General features: G+C 47.7%; 1 protein-coding gene across 50 annotated transcripts in view; it reads right to left on the bottom strand.

Moving 5' to 3' along the window:
* Nucleotides 1–16,959, bottom strand: part of NEB (nebulin) — a 125,512-nt gene that overhangs the window by 76,609 nt on the left and 31,944 nt on the right. For 45 of the 50 annotated variants that reach the window (XM_052675144.1, XM_052675150.1, XM_052675152.1 and 42 more), the window contains 15 exons: nt 16,451–16,762; nt 16,046–16,249; nt 15,521–15,625; nt 14,576–14,683; nt 13,915–14,226; nt 13,051–13,254; nt 12,632–12,736; nt 12,424–12,531; nt 10,998–11,309; nt 6,490–6,693; nt 6,071–6,175; nt 5,863–5,970; nt 3,832–4,143; nt 2,968–3,171; nt 2,550–2,654 (listed from right to left, as the gene is read on the bottom strand). In XM_052675144.1, coding sequence (XP_052531104.1) covers nt 2,550–2,654; nt 2,968–3,171; nt 3,832–4,143; nt 5,863–5,970; nt 6,071–6,175; nt 6,490–6,693; nt 10,998–11,309; nt 12,424–12,531; nt 12,632–12,736; nt 13,051–13,254; nt 13,915–14,226; nt 14,576–14,683; nt 15,521–15,625; nt 16,046–16,249; nt 16,451–16,762 — 2,808 coding nt within the window. Of the gene's footprint in view, nt 1–48; nt 253–915; nt 1,228–2,341; nt 2,450–2,549; nt 2,655–2,967; nt 3,172–3,831; nt 4,144–5,862; nt 5,971–6,070; nt 6,176–6,489; nt 6,694–10,997; nt 11,310–12,423; nt 12,532–12,631; nt 12,737–13,050; nt 13,255–13,914; nt 14,227–14,575; nt 14,684–15,520; nt 15,626–16,045; nt 16,250–16,450; nt 16,763–16,959 lie in introns of all 50 variants that reach the window. The other 5 variants (XM_052675146.1, XM_052675148.1, XM_052675147.1 and 2 more) reach the window with 5 other exon arrangements.

Genomic DNA, 16,959 nt, shown 5'->3' with positions numbered 1-16,959 from the left:
AAAAGGCAGGCAAAACGCCTCCAGCTTGCAAACACAGAGGCAGCTCACGTGGTTCATGATTTCAGAGTTGTGCTTTGCCAGAAGCATAGGCATGGAGTCAGGAAGGCTCGTGAACTTGATGGTGTCCGGGTGCTGCCGGTACTTCTTGTCACTCAGGATCATGCTCGCTCGCTTGTTCTTCTCTTCATCCAGGGAACCAATTGGCGACCAGCCAATGCCTTTCAGCCACTGCAGGTCAGACCTGTACACAATCTGAAAAGACACGGCAGGACACAGGGCAGCTGAGCAACATCCTTCACGGCTCTGGCTGCTGCAACCCAACCTGAAAGCACTTATGACTCCCGTTAAGCACAACTTCCCTCACACCCAGCTTTTGGAGGCACGTGCAGCCTACACCAACACAAGCAGCCAGCAAGTAACCAACCAGCTGTCCTCCAGGATCTTCACTACTAAACCTTCTGCACGCAACAGGGACAAAGATCTGCTCTGTTCACCAGTTGTTGGCTGGCAGCAGCACACGAGCAGCTTTACTCCTCAACAGCTAATGCTCCTTAAACCATTCCCATCTGCACAGATGCCTTGTGTTTGCCCAGCCATTTCACCCCAAAGTAAACAATTTGATTCTTTTGCTCTCCCCATATCAAACTGAACTTTGACACCAGCACCCATCCTTCCCCAAAAACTCCCAAGGTAAGGCACGACTCTTCTGCTAATATAAAGAACGATGTCACACAAACATCTTCCTCCCCACCTCAGGACACACCGTGCAACACTCAGACGGGCAGCACGGCCACACCACCCTCTCACACAATCACCTATCTTACCATTCCCCAGCTGCTGCCCATCTTCGCCAACAACGGCACACAACACAACACCCACTTCCCCTTCCCACACACCCACCACTCCATAACTCACATCACTCTGCAGGTCGTACACTTTCCGGGCTTGCACGACATCGTTCTGGTCCGGCAGACAGGTCCACCGATGCAGAAGATGCTTGTAATCAACATCGCTGACCAGCTCCTGGCATTTCTTGGCCAACACAATTCCCAGCATGTCCACGGGGCTGCTGAAGTGCGTCTTGGTCTTCTCAAAGGCTTTCTTGTACTCCCTGTCACTCTGGATCTTGGCTACGTGCATCGACCACATCATCTTGGGGTCGTCCTCGATGTTGCGGGCTCCAATGTGGTGGCCCAGCTGCTTGCGGTACCCTTCTTTATACTTGTACTGCAGGGTTAAAGGACATCACTCAATTCCAGGTCAGACTAACTTTCCCTTCTTACCCTGTTCTCTAACAAGTCCTGCAAAAAGCACACTGTGATCAAGGTGGACAAAATCACCACGTGATTAGGCTCATAAGCACAACATTTCCACACAAAGGGATACACACCCCTCACTCCCCAGGCCTGCACTGGACTGCTGGAGGTACATGGAGGTTGGCAATTCCAGACAACCTAGCGTTGCAACCAGGAACACTGTTCTCGTGAAGAACAGCAAAGTGCCCTCCAACCTGATCAAGAAGCCATCCTGGCTTTCATCCTGATCTGCACTGTCGGAATTCCCCCACACAGCCCAAAGGAGCAGCACCAGACTCTCTAGCACACAGTGCTGGAGCCCTGATCACTCAAACTAATGGGAGTCCTCAGCTGAAACTACACAACTGCCTAAACCTGGGCAGTCACAGCAGACAGCTCTACACTTCCTAATCCTCTTCTTTCTGAAACACACAGTAAGCCTGAAAAAAGACTGAATTCAACCTGCACCAATAACGGAACAGACCAGAACTACAAAAAGCCGCGTGACAGCAAATTCAGTACATGCATGGCAGCATCACAAACTGATATTCTAAACCACAAGGACAGACAAACCCAAGCCAATCTCATTGGGGCTGGACCGGATGCAGCCCAAACACAAACAATAAATCCTGCTGTCGTATCACAAAGCATGCTTTGGGTTTTCTTATCCAAACCACAGTGGTGCAGCTGCAGACAGCAGGGCAGGGCAGAATTACACTGCTGACACCACCTCAAATCTCCTGCATGAGCTGAAGGTGCAACTAGCCCCCAAAGGACACTGCTTTTCATTAGGGACTTCATCAAGTTCCAGCTAACACACTCCCTGTACAGCATACGCTGTCCTTCGTTGCACTGCACACACACAGCCCGCACAAAATGCAACAGCAAGAACCTCCTCAACCAACGTCCTTGCAGACCAACTGAGCAGCAACGACAGCTCAAAGCTCTTCTGTCACCATTCATCTGCATCTGCAATCTCTGCTCTTCAGGCACCAGCACGGACAAAGCGTCAAGACGGCGTGCCACCAAGGCTCCTGTGCACTTACGTCACTGGCAATGTCCCTGGAAGCTTTAGCAGACTTGATGGGAATGGCATCTGCACGCAGGTCATAGCCCTTCTTCTTGTCTTCTTCCATTGCCAGCCTGTACATTTTCTGAAAGATAAGCAAGCATTCCCCACGTGAAGCTAACAGCACTTCTGCCTGGATCGCCTCCGCCCACAACTGCACACCAAACCCCAGGAAAAACACCTACCTCACTGAAGTTCACCTTGTTCTGCTGGGCCAGCAAAATACCAGGCGTATCTGGCATAATGTGAATGCTGGTCTTGTCTTTCTCCCAGGCTGCGATGTACGAGCGCTGAAAAGATGAGCGCAACACCCACTAAGAACACACAACAGCACAGCAACAAACGCAAAGACAACCCAGCTCTCTTGCTACAGACACAGGCACCTTGCATTGAACCAAGAACCCCAGCCTACACCCGTTTTCCTCTGCAGCAGCGCTCCCAAACACTGCTCCAATTGCACTCAACACAAATGGATCCAAAGCACTGAACACAGATCCCCAGGACAGGGCAGTGCATCAGCATTTCCCTCCGGAAAATAACAGCTCAGAGTCCCACAAAAGGCAGGCAAAACGCCTCCAGCTTGCAAACACAGAGGCAGCTCACGTGGTTCATGATTTCAGAGTTGTGCTTTGCCAGAAGCATAGGCATGGAGTCAGGAAGGCTCGTGAACTTGATGGTGTCCGGGTGCTGCCGGTACTTCTTGTCACTCAGGATCATGCTCGCTCGCTTGTTCTTCTCTTCATCCAGGGACCCAATTGGGGACCAGCCAATGCCTTTCAGCCACTGCAGGTCAGACCTGTACACAATCTGAAAAGACACGGCAGGACACAGGGCAGCTGAGCAACATCCTTCATGGCTCTGGCTGCTGCAACCCAACCTGAAAGCACATATGACTCCCGTTAAGCACAACTTCCCTCACACCCTGCTTTTGGAGGCACGTGCAGCCTACACCAACACAAGCAGCCAGCAAGTAACCGACCAGCTGTCCTCCAGGATCTTCACTACTAAACCCTCTGCACGCAACAGGGACAAAGATCTGCTCTGTTCACCAACTGTTGGCTGGCAGCAGCACATGAGCAGCTTTACTCCTCAACACCTAATGCTCCTTGAACCATTCCCATCTGCACAGATGCCTTGTGTTTGCCCAGCCATTTCACCCCAAAGTAAACAATTTGATTCTTTTGCTCTCCCCATATCAAACTGAACTTTGACACCAGCACCCATCCTTCCCCAAAAACTCCCAAGGTAAGGCACGACTCTTCTGCTAACATAAAGAACGATGTCACACAAACATCTTCCTCCCCACCTCAGGACACACCGTGCAACACTCAGACGGGCAGCACGGCCACACCACCCTCTCACACAATCTCCTATCTTACCATTCCCCAACTGCCCATCTTCACCAACAACGGCACACAGCACAACACCCACTTCCCCTTCCCACACACCCACCACACCATAACTCACATCACTCTGCAGGTCGTACACTTTCCGGGCTTGCACGACATCGTTCTGGTCCGGCAGACAGGTCCACCGATGCAGAAGATGCTTGTAATCAACATCGCTGACCAGCTCCTGGCATTTCTTGGCCAACACAATTCCCAGCATGTCCACGGGGCTGCTGAAGTGCGTCTTGGTCTTCTCAAAGGCTTTCTTGTACTCCCTGTCACTCTGGATCTTGGCTACGTGCATCGACCACATCATCTTGGGGTCGTCCTCGATGTTGCGGGCTCCAATGTGGTGGCCCAGCTGTTTGCGGTACCCTTCTTTATACTTGTACTGCAGGGTTAAAGGACATCACTCAATTCCAGGTCAGACTACCGTTCCCTTTTGACCTTGTTCTCTAATAATTTCTGCATAAAGCACATTGCTAAGCAAAGCTGGCAAAAATCACTGTGCAAACTGTCTTTGAAGCGCAACATTTCCCCACTCTGGGCTATGCATCCATCGCACCCCAGGCCTGCACTGGATTGCTGGAGGTACATGGAGGTCCACACAGAAACTCTAGTCAAGCTAGCTTAGGAACAAGGAATGCTGTTCCTATAAGAAAACATGCAGACTGATATAGCAGGCAATCTGCAATTCATCATGGACCTCCCTGAGTACACTCAACCTTGCACCCCATGGTAGCAGTACCAAGCTCTCTACTGATAATTTTGAGGACCAGTCTTATTCTTCCATCCTGGTCAAAACCTCAGCTGCAGGCCACCAAGAACCAGAAATTTGGGCAGTTACAGCAGACAGCTCTTTACTTTTCCCTCCTCTTCTTCCTGAAATGTACAGTAAGCCTGAAAGAAGACTGAATTAATCTACCTTGAATTATGGACAATCCAAAACTATAAAATGGTGCATGAAGAGTAAATTTAGCTCCTTTATGGCTACATGCAGTTGTCTAAGTGTCAAAGAGTCCTAGATCAGCTTGGGTTGGAAGGTACTGTTGAAGACCACTGTGACCGTAATGCACAGAAACATCTTTCACTAGACCAGGTGGCATCAAATTCCATCTTGACAGTGAAAGATATCCACAAGTGGGGTATCCACTTTGTTGGGCAACCAATACCAGTGACTCTCACTAGCATTGTAAGGATGGAATTTTTCACCATTTCTAAACGCATCTTGCCTCTTTCAGTTTCAAACCACTACCCCTCATCCTATCACAACACACCCTTGTATAAATTGCCTTTTGCAATGTTTCCTATAACCCCTCTATAAAAACTGACAGCCTACAATAAAATTGACCTGGAAACTCCTTCTATCCGGGCAGATCATCCCATCTACCTCAGCACTGCTTTGTAAGCAAGGTAATCTAGCCCTCAGATAAATTCTGTGGTGCATTAATGCATAAATCCAGATTGAAAAGTCCACTTATTTGTTGTGCTGGGAACCCAAAATTTAAACAAAGTACTTTAGGCTGAGGTTCAGAATGGAACAATAGGGAAGAATAGCTCGAGGGAAACACCACTACTGAAACCGCAAAAAGATAAAATTCAATTGCTATGCAGTAAACAAAGCCAAGAAATAACAATCAGCACGGAGAACAGTGGCAAAGTAATGATGGCTCCATAGTGATTATTCCAAATGCTGCTGTCGTATCACAAAGCGTGCTTTGGATTTCCTTAACCAAAACAGAGTGGTGCAGCTGCAGACAGCAGGGCAGGGCAGAATTACACTGCTGACACCACCTCAAGTCTCCTGCATGAGCTGAAGGTGCAACTAGCCCCCAAAGGACACTGCTTTTCATTAGGGACTTCATCAAGTTCCAGCTAACACACTCCCTGTACAGCATACACTGTCCTTCGTTGCACTGCACACACACTGCCCGCACAAAATGCAACAGCAAGAACCTCCTCAACCAACATCCATGAAGACCAACTGAGCAGCAACGACAGCTCAGAGCTCTTCTGTCACGATTCATCTGCATCTGCAATCTCTGCTCTTCAGGCACCAGCACGGACAAAGCGTCAAGACAACGTGCCACCAAGGCTCCTGCGCACTTACGTCACTGGCAATGTCCCTGGAAGCTTTAGCAGACTTGATGGGAATGGCATCTGCACGCAGGTCATAGCCCTTCTTCTTGTCTTCTTCCATTGCCAGCCTGTACATTTTCTGAAAGATAAGCAAGCATTCCCCACGTGAAGCTAACAGCACTTCTGCCTGGATCGCCTCCGCCCACAACTGCACACCAAACCCCAGGAAAAACACCTACCTCACTGAAGTTCACTTTGTTCTGCTGGGCCAGCAAAATACCAGGCGTATCTGGCATAATGTGAATGCTGGTCTTGTCTTTCTCCCAGGCTGCGATGTACGAGCGCTGAAAAGATGAGCGCAACACCCACTAAGAACACACAACAGCACAGCAACAAACGCAAAGACAACCCAGCTCTCTTGCTACAGACACAGGCACCTTGCATTGAACCAACAACCCCCAGCCTACACCCGTTTTCCTCTGTCACAGCGCTCCCAAACACTGCTCCAATTGCACTCAACACAAATGGATCCAAAGCACTGAACACAGATCCCCAGGACAGGGCAGTGCATCAGCATTTCCCTCCGGAAAATAACAGCTCAGAGTCCCACAAAAGGCAGGCAAAACGCCTCCAGCTTGCAAACACAGAGGCAGCTCACGTGGTTCATGATTTCAGAGTTGTGCTTTGCCAGAAGCATAGGCATGGAGTCAGGAAGGCTCGTGAACTTGATGGTGTCCGGGTGCTGCCGGTACTTCTTGTCACTCAGGATCATGCTCGCTCGCTTGTTCTTCTCTTCATCCAGGGAACCAATTGGGGACCAGCCAATGCCTTTCAGCCACTGCAGGTCAGACCTGTACACAATCTGAAAAGACACGGCAGGACACAGGGCAGCTTAGCAACGTCTGTAACTCTCACCAGCACTCCTCCAACCAAGGGTGGCTCCTGCAAATCACAGAATTGTGGGGGTTGGAAGGGACCTCCAGAGATCATCGAGTCCAACCCCCCTGCCAAAGCAGGTTCCCTACAGCAGGTCGCACAGGTAGGCATCCAGGCAGGTCTTGAACATCTCCAGAGAAGGAGACTCCACCACCTCCCTGGCAGCCTGTTCCAGTGCTCCGTCACCTCACCGTAAAGAAGTTCTTGTGCACATTTGTGCAGAACTTCCTGCACTGCATTTTCTGGCTGTTTCCCTATGTCCTGTCTCCATACACTGCTGAAATGAGTCCAGCCTCACTACTCTGCCCCCCACACCTTAGATACTCATAGACCTGGATCAGGTCCCCTCTTAGTCTACTTTTCTCAAGGCTGAACAGACCCAGTTCACTCAGCCTTTCCTCATAGGAGAGATGTTCCAGGCCCTTCACCATCTTTGTGGCCCTCCACTGGACTCTTTCCAAGAGATCCCTGTCTTTTTTGTACTTGGGAGCCCAGATCTGGACGTAGTATTCCAGATGAGGCCTCACCAGGGCAGAGTAGAGGGGGAGGATCACCTCCCTCGACCTGCTGGCCACGCTCTTTTTAATGCACCCCAGGATGTCATTGGCCCTCTTGGCCAAAAGGCACACTGCTGGCTCATGGCAACCTGTCGTCCACCAGGACACCCAGGTCCCTCTCCGCAGAGCTCCTCTCCAGCAGCTCATCCCCCAACCTGTACTGGTGCATGCAATTACTCCTCCCCAGATGCAAGACTCTACACTTGCTTTTGTTAAACCTCATCCGATTTCTTACTGCCCAGCTCTCCAGCCTGTCCAGGTCTTGCTGAATGGCAGCACGGCTTCAGGCGTGTCAGCCAATCCTCCCAACTTCATCAGCAAACTTGCTGAGGGTGGCCATTATCCCCTCATCAAGGTCACTGATGAAGATGTTGAACAAGACCGGACCCAGCACAGACCCCTGAGGAACACCACTGGTTACAGGCCTCCAACCAGACTCTGCACGGCCAACGATGACCCTCTGTGCTCTGCCAGTCAGCCAGTTCTCAACCCACCTCACTGTCCACTCATCTATCCCACACTTCCTCAGCATTGTTATAAGGATGTCGTGGGGGACAGTATCAACTGCCTTGCTGAAATCAAGGTAGACTACATCCACTGCTCTCTGCCCAGCCAGTGACAACACTGTAGAAGGTTACCAGGTTGGTCAAGCATGACCTCCCCCTGGTGAACCCATGCTTGACTACTCCTGATAACCTCCTTTTCTTCCAGTTGTCTGGAGATGACATCCAGCACAAGCTGTTCCATCACCTTTCCAGGGATAGAGGTGAGGCTGACTGTAATTACCTGGATCTCCCTTCTTGCCCTTTTTGAAGACTGGAGTGACACTGGCTATCCTCCAGTCTTCAGTCACCTCCCCTGTCCTCCAAGACCTCTCAAAGATGACAGAAAGCGGTTCAGCAATCACTTCTGCCAGCTCCCTCAGCACCTGTGGATGCATCCCATTGGGTCCCATGGACTTATGAATATTGGTGTTGCCTAGGAGCTCTCAGACCGCCTCTTCCCTGTCTCAAGGGAAGTCTTCCATTCCCCAGAGCCGCTCACTCACTTCCAGGGTCTGGGATTCCCAACGGAGAGCTTTTGCACTGAAGACAGAAGCAAAGAAGGCATTCAGTATCTCCGCCTTCTCAGCATCCCCCGTTACCAGAACATCCCCCTCACTTAGTAGGGGAGCCACATTCTCTCTTGTCTTCCTTTTACTGTTAACATACTCAAAAAAGCCTTTTTTATTATCCTTTATCACCTTTGCCAGATTCAATTCCAGGCAAGCCTTAGCCTTCCTCATCGCATCCCTGCAGGCCCTGACAACATTTCTATATTCTTCCCAAGCACTCAGACCCTTTTTCCACATTTCGTGGACCTTCTTCTTCCCTTTGAGTTTGTACACAAGCTCCTTGCTCATCCACACAGGACTCCTGCCACCCTTTCCTGATTTCTTGCTCACAGGGAAGCACTGATCCTGAAGAAGAGCCGTTTAAATGCTGACCAGCTCTCAGAGGCCCCTTTACCTTCTAACACCCTAGGCCAGGGGACAGCTCCAAGTAGGTCCTGGAAGAGATCAAAGTTTGCTCTCCTGAAGTTCAGGGTAGCAATCCTACTTTTTGCTTTGCTTCTTCCACTCAAGATCTTGAATTCCACCACCTCGTGGTCACTACAACCCAAGCTGCTCCCGACCTTTACTTCCTTGACAAACCCTTCCTTCTTAGTGAGAATAAGGTCCAGCAACAGCCCTCCCCTCATCAGCTCCTCCACCACCTGTATCAGAAAGTTGTCTTCAACACATTGCAGGAACCATCTGTACCGGGTGTGCCTGGCCATGTTGCTTATCTAGCAAATATCTGGATAATTGAAGTCCCCCATAAGCACCAGCGCCTGGGACCGTGACGCTACTTCCAGTTGCTTGTGGAAGGCCTCATTGACCTCCTCCTCCTGCGAAGACAGACTCCCCTGCAGAACCCAACCTGACAGCAATCTGTGTCTCCTATTAAGCTCAGCTTCCATTACAACCAGGTTTCGGAGGGCATGTGCAGCCTACATCACCACAAATAGCCAGTTTTCCTCCAGCATATTCTCTTCAAAATGCTCTGTGGGCAAGAGGGGCAAAGATCTGCTCCATTCACCAACTGCTGGATGGTAGAGGCACACAAGCATCTTTACTCCTCAACACCTAATGCTCCTTAAACCATCCCCATCTGCACAGATGGCTTGTCACCCAGCTTTGGTCACCCAAAAGTGATAATTTGATTCCTTTGCCCTCCTCTGCCTCTTCCTCTGTAAGAAAGTTTGGAAGCCTCCAACAACCCTTCCTTCAAACTCCTCAAGGTATGCAACAACTCTTCTCTGAACAAAAATTACAACACCATATTATTTGGCACGATTTTGGTAATGGCTGCAGATGCCTGTTTGCTTTCTGTGAGAATAGTTCCAAAGCTACCCTATGATAGATAACAGCCATTTTCACCTTTCACCAGTAGGAACCCATTGTTACTCAGAAATGAGCTAGTGAATAAGACTGGTTGCCCCTCCCTTGGAGAACACTGGAGGAAGGAGAAAACAGCTGCACTACAACAGTTCAGACAAAAGAGTGAGAAAATGTGACAGAAACAACCCTGCAGACACCAGCAGCAGTGAAGAGGGAGGGCAGGAGGTGCTCCAGGCATGTCTCACAAGTTCCCTGCAGCCCAGATTATGGCCCATGGTGGAGCAGTCTACTTCCCTGCAGCCCAAGTGCTTGATGTGGACTGTATGTCCGCATGCAGCTCACGGAGAAGCCTATGGAAGCAGGCTGACGTGGCCTGAAGGAAACTGCAACCCCTGGAGAGCTCGTGGAAGAGCAGGTCCCCAAGACCAGAGCTGCAGCTCATGGAGAAGAGCCTGCAGTGGAGAAGGAGGCCTGGGAAAGCCAATGCCTGTGCAGACCCATGCTGCAACAGTCCCTGAAGGATAGGCACTGTGTTACAGAGCTGTGTATGAGCAGTGCTTGAATTGCTCCAGCAAGTGGGAAGCCAAAACAAGATCAGTTCAGGAGAGAGGGCAACCAATGGGAAGAACCCCATGTGGAGCAGGGTCAGAGAGAGAATGGAGAAGCAACAGAGATGAAGTGTCATGCACTGACTGCAAGGGCCATTTCTCATTCCTCTGCAATACTTGGGGAAGAAGGAAAAAGAGGGTAGATGGGAGAAAAGATATTCTAAGGTTATTTTCATTTCCACACAGCTCAGACCTAATAACAATATACAATAAACATATCTCTGCATACATTATGCTAATTTGGTGAGAGTTAACCATAATCATAATTAATCATACAATTCCCATCTTATTATATCTGAAGGTGCTTATTATATCTGAAGGAGCTGAAGGTGCAACAAGCCCCCAAAGAACACTACTTTTCATTAGGGACTTCATCATCCTCCATTGCTACAACAGGGAAAACTGAAGGAGCAGTGTGATGAACTTCTGAGAGCAAAGCATGAGAATCACAATAGATACCATACAAACACCTTCCTCCCCACCTCAGGACACATCGTGCAACACTCAGACGGGCAGCACGGCCACACCACCCTCTCACACAATCACCTATCTTACCATTCCCCAACTGCCCATCTTCGCCAACAACGGCACACAGCACAACACCCACTTCCCCTTCCCACACACCCACCACACCATAACTCACATCACTCTGCAGGTCGTACACTTTCCGGGCTTGCACGACATCGTTCTGGTCTGGCAGACAGGTCCACCGATGCAGAAGATGCTTGTAATCAACATCGCTGACCAGCTCCTGGCATTTCTTGGCCAACACAATTCCCAGCATGTCCACGGGGCTGCTGAAGTGCGTCTTGGTCTTCTCAAAGGCTTTCTTGTACTCCCTGTCACTCTGGACCTTGGCTACGTGCATCGACCACATCATCTTGGGGTCGTCCTCGATGTTGCGGGCTCCAATGTGGTGGCCCAGCTGCTTGCGGTACCCTTCTTTATACTTGTACTGCAGGGTTAAAGGACATCACTCAATTCCAGGTCAGACTAACTTTCCCTTCTTACCCTGTTCTCTAACAAGTCCTGCAAAAAGCACACTGTAATCAAGGTGGACAAAATCACCACGTGATTAGGCTCATAAGCACAACATTTCCACACAAAGGGATACACACCCCTCACTCCCCAGGCCTGCACTGGACTGCTGGAGGTACATGGAGGTTGGCAATTCCAGCCAACCTAGCATTGCAACCAGGAACACTGTTCTTGTGAAAAACAGCAAAGTGCCCTCCAACCTGATCAAGAAGCCATCCTGGCTTTCATCCTGATCTGCACTGTTGGAATTCCCCCACACAGCCCAAAGGAGCAGCACCAGACTCTCTAGCACACAGCGCTGGAGCCCTGATCACTCAAACTAATGGGAGTCCTCAGCTGAAACTACACAACTGCCTAAACCTGGGCAGTCACAGCAGACATCTCTACACTTCCTGATCCTCTTCTTTCTGAAACACACAGTAAGCCTGAAAAAAGACTGAATTCAACCAGCACGAATAATGGAACAGACCAGAACTACAAAAAGCCGCATGACAGTAAATTCAGTACATGCATGGCAGCATCACAAACTGATATTCTAAACCACAAGGACAGACAAACCCAAGCCAGTCTCATTGGGGCTGGACCTGATGCAGCCCAAACACAAACAATAAATGCTGCTGTCGTATCACAAAGCGTGCTTTGGATTTCCTTAACCAAAGCACAGTGGTGCAGCTGCAGACAGCAGGGCAGGGCAGAATTACACTGCTGACACCACCTCAAGTCTCCTGCATGAGCTGAAGGTGCAACTAGCCCCCAAAGGACACTGCTTTTCATTAGGAACTTCATCAAGTTCCAGCTAACACACTCCCTGTACAGCATACGCTGTCCTTCGTTGCACTGCACACACACAGCCCGCACAAAATGCAAAAGCAAGAACCTCCTCAACCAACATCCCTGAAGACCAACTGAGCAGCAACGACAGCTCAGAGCTCTTCTGTCACCATTCATCTGCATCTGCAATCTCTGCTCTTCAGGCACCAGCACGGACAAAGCATCAAGACAACGTGCCACCAATGCTCCTGTGCACTTACGTCACTGGCAATGTCCCTGGAAGCTTTAGCAGACTTGATGGGAATGGCATCTGCACGCAGGTCATAGCCCTTCTTCTTGTCTTCTTCCATTGCCAGCCTGTACATTTTCTGAAAGATAAGCAAGCATTCCCCACGTGAAGCTAACAGCACTTCTGCCTGGATCGCCTCCGCCCACAACTGCACACCAAACCCCAGGAAAAACACCTACCTCACTGAAGTTCACTTTGTTCTGCTGGGCCAGCAAAATACCAGGCGTATCTGGCATAATGTGAATGCTGGTCTTGTCTTTCTCCCAGGCTGCGATGTACGAGCGCTGAAAAGATGAGCGCAACACCCACTAAGAACACACAAGAGCACAGCAACAAACGCAAAGACAACCCAGCTCTCTTGCTACAGACACAGGCACCTTGCATTGAACCAAGAACCCCCAGCCTACACCCGTTTTCCTCTGTCACAGCGCTCCCAAACACTGCTCCAATTGCACTCAACACAAATGGATCCAAAGCACTGAACACAGATCCCCAGGACAGGGCAGTGCATCAGCATTTCCCTCTGGAAAATAACAGCTCAGAGTCCCACAAAAGGCAGGCAAAACGCCTCCAGCTTGCAAACACAGAGGCAGCTCACGTGGTTCATGATTTCAGAGTTGTGCTTTGCCAGAAGCATAGGCATGGAGTCAGGAAGGCTCGTGAACTTGATGGTGTCCGGGTGCTGCCGGTACTTCTTGTCACTCAGGATCATGCTCGCTCGCTTGTTCTTCTCTTCATCCAGGGACCCAAGTGGTGACCAGCCAATGCCTTTCAGCCACTGCAGGTCAGACCTGTACACAATCTGAAAAGACACGGCAGGACACAGGGCAGCTGAGCAACATCCTTCATGGCTCTGGCTGCTGCAACCCAACCTGAAAGCACTTATGACTCCCGTTAAGCACAACTTCCCTCACACCCAGCTTTTGGAGGCACGTGCAGCCTACACCAACACAAGCAGCCAGCAAGTAACCGACCAGCTGTCCTCCAGGATCTTCACTACTAAACCCTCCGCACGCAACAGGGACAAAGATCTGCTCTGTTCACCAACTGTTGGCTGGCAGCAGCACACGAGCAGCTTTACTCCTCAACACCTAATGCTCCTTGAACCATTCCCATCTGCACAGATGCCTTGTGTTTGCCCAGCCATTTCACCCCAAAGTAAACAATTTGATTCTTTTGCTCTCCCCATATCAAACTGAACTTTGACACCAGCACCCATCCTTCCCCAAAAACTCCCAAGGTAAGGCACGACTCTTCTGCTAACATAAAGAACGATGTCACACAAACATCTTCCTCCCCACCTCAGGACACACCGTGCAACACTCAGACGGGCTGCACGGCCACACCACCCTCTCACACAATCTCCTATCTTACCATTCCCCAACTGCCCATCTTCACCAACAACGGCACACAGCACAACACCCACTTCCCCTTCCCACACACCCACCACACCATAACTCACATCACTCTGCAGGTCGTACACTTTCCGGGCTTGCACGACATCGTTCTGGTCCGGCAGACAGGTCCACCGATGCAGAAGATGCTTGTAATCAACATCGCTGACCAGCTCCTGGCATTTCTTGGCCAACACAATTCCCAGCATGTCCACGGGGCTGCTGAAGTGCGTCTTGGTCTTCTCAAAGGCTTTCTTGTACTCCCTGTCACTCTGGACCTTGGCTACGTGCATCGACCACATCATCTTGGGGTCGTCCTCGATGTTGCGGGCTCCAATGTGGTGGCCCAGCTGCTTGCGGTATGCTGTTTTGTACTGATACTAAACAAATGCAGAAACCACAGTGTTTTCAAGAAGTAATTTGAAGTTCTCTATTGTTAGAGTTGTTAATTTTTGAATTAAATGATATTTTGAAAGATACTATACATTCTGACTATATTTACAGCATTTATTTATTGAACATTTTACAGTAATTTCTATAGATACATTATTTTTTCTTGTAAATTATTTTACTCAATGCAATTAACTTCACATAATAAAGAAGTAGACATTGCTGTGCAACCAAGAGACTTTTAGTCTCTTAAACCTCAGATATCTCTTAATCAGTCATCATTCACCAGTAATCTTTACCAGTTTCATGGCACACCACTATTTTCACTCAGACTCTTACTTCACTGGCAATGTCTCTGGATGCCTTCGCTGCCTTGAGTGGTATGGCATCAGGAGGAAGATCATAGCCTTTCCTCCTCAGCTCTTCATATCCTAACTTGTAATGTTTCTGTTGGAGAAGAATTTAAAGTAATTGTTATTAAAATAATTGAAATTACTATTGAAATAATTGATAAAAGTAAAGTAATTAGAGTAAAGTAAATTAAAGCTGTGGAGTGTTTTCTAATATGGAAAAAAAGTAAGCTGATCTAACCCACACAGTACTACCTTTTTATTCCATTGATTACTAAAAACAAAGAATGAGATTTCAAATATGGTCTCATTCCATAGCTTACACAATGTATATTTTGTAACTGATAATATGAAATACATCAAACCAACTTTATTTTTTCCTGATTAACTCATCTGAGGGCAAATCTGTACGAGAAATATAAGTCTGAGTAAATAATAGTCTTCTACTGAGGTGAATAATACAGCCCCATGGCCTGCTGCACTCCATTTCAACGATAATTACTTATCTTCCAGACTTCTAAAGACACAACTGCTAATGTTTCTTTACTGTTTACATGTAGCTGATATTTGCTCCACTATACAAAGAATTTCATGTAAAGTAACTAAATAACTCTAAGAAGATATAATTAGACTTCTATCAAGACAAGAATGACAGTCTTATTAAAAACTATTGAACTTAAAACTATAATGTCAACACGATCCATAAGGATGAAAGAGAAAGCATCAAACTTGCCTTATCTTCTTGGTTTGCTTTCATAGCAATTTCACTTCCACCTTAGAATTCAGCAATTTGCTCGGTGTCCCAATGCATAACAATTTTAACAGGTAGGCTAACAATCGTTAGATTGCTGAAACTGCTCCACTCCATTTTAAACTACAGCCACAAAGGGTAAATCCAAATTGCATACATCAAACATTATAGAGACATACTTACATCACTTGTGTTGATTAAGTTTGATTTAGCCAACAAAATTTCAGGAGTATCAGGCATGATATGAACCTGAGTTTTGTCCTTGTCCCAAGCCTCTCTATACAGTATCTGAAGGGAGACATGAATAAAACTGGTTCACACGCATGGCAGTGAATTCAGCTTACCTTTTCCCTACAATAACACATCAGTGATGTGTGAACAAGAAGGAATGACTTAACAATGCAAGATATTTAAGTAAAACAGTACATTAACTTCCTACTGAAATACCTTTTTCCCTTTTTTACATGCATGAAGGGTCAAGGAGACAGCATTATGTCAATAAACTGACATACTACAGTAAGGATTCTATTTGCAGTTGTTTCTGAATGAATTAGATAATAAAGACACAAATTTGCTGAATAAGACACCATTGAACAGTAAGGCACAGATTGCAAACACTGGATACCTGTATATTTTAATTGCATTCTGGTAGGGCAATCTTTATAACAAATGTATACTAATTCATTTACTGGATCCAAAGCAACTTACATCACTTCTATTTTTGGCATTAGATTTTGCTAAGGTGATATTCATGGCATCTGGGATACTTGTGAACTTAATAGTATCTGGGTGCTGCCGGTACTTCTTTTCACTTAGTATTTCAGAAGCTTTCTTGTTCTTTTCAGACTCCAAAGATCCCAAAGGACTCCATCCAATGCCTCTGAGCCACTGCAGATCTGACTTGTACAGATTCTGGTAAGGAATAAGTAAATAAATGAAAACCATAGTATAGAATCTTTCACTGCCCATGTATTAAACCGTATTAAAGACTAACTGGTGTATTATCCTCAACTTGAACTTCAGTGCTGTCAAGAGTGAGTTATTAAAGATACTTTTCAACAAGTAGTTAATATTTTACATAAAATAAAGAAACCAAACTCAGAGAAGACTTACATCACTCTGCAGTTCGTAGACCCTCTTTGCTTGGGTGACATCATTTTGGTCTGGTAGACAAGTCCAGCGGTGTAACATGTGTTTGTAGTCTACATCACTAACCAATTCTTGACATTTCTTAGCCAGAAGGAAGCCTAACATATCCACAGGCATGTTAAACTTTGTCTTCCACTTTTCAAAATCTTTCTTATACTCCCTCTCGCTCTGCATTTTAGCTACTTGCATAGACCACATCATCTTCGGATCATCCTGTAAGCTCCGGAATCCAATGTGATGTCCCTGCTGCTTGCGGTAACCCTCTTTGTACTTGTACTGAAATTATAAATATTGTATTATTGAAATGCAGTAAGAATCAGGCAGTGATAAAATGTATAAGGCAAATATATTCACTCAGTTCAATGCTCCTCATTAGCAATGAAATAAGCAACTTGCTATGGCATCTCATATAAAGACAGCAGCCCCTCAATTCATGTGCATCATTTGTGTCTGTGAATGTATTCCCTGGGAAC

The sequence above is a fragment of the Tympanuchus pallidicinctus genome, unplaced genomic scaffold, assembly GCF_026119805.1.
Source record: "Tympanuchus pallidicinctus isolate F22 unplaced genomic scaffold, pur_lepc_1.0 scaffold15, whole genome shotgun sequence".
Lineage (NCBI taxonomy): Eukaryota > Metazoa > Chordata > Aves > Galliformes > Phasianidae > Tympanuchus > Tympanuchus pallidicinctus.
This window is presented reverse-complemented; position numbering and strand designations above follow the sequence as displayed.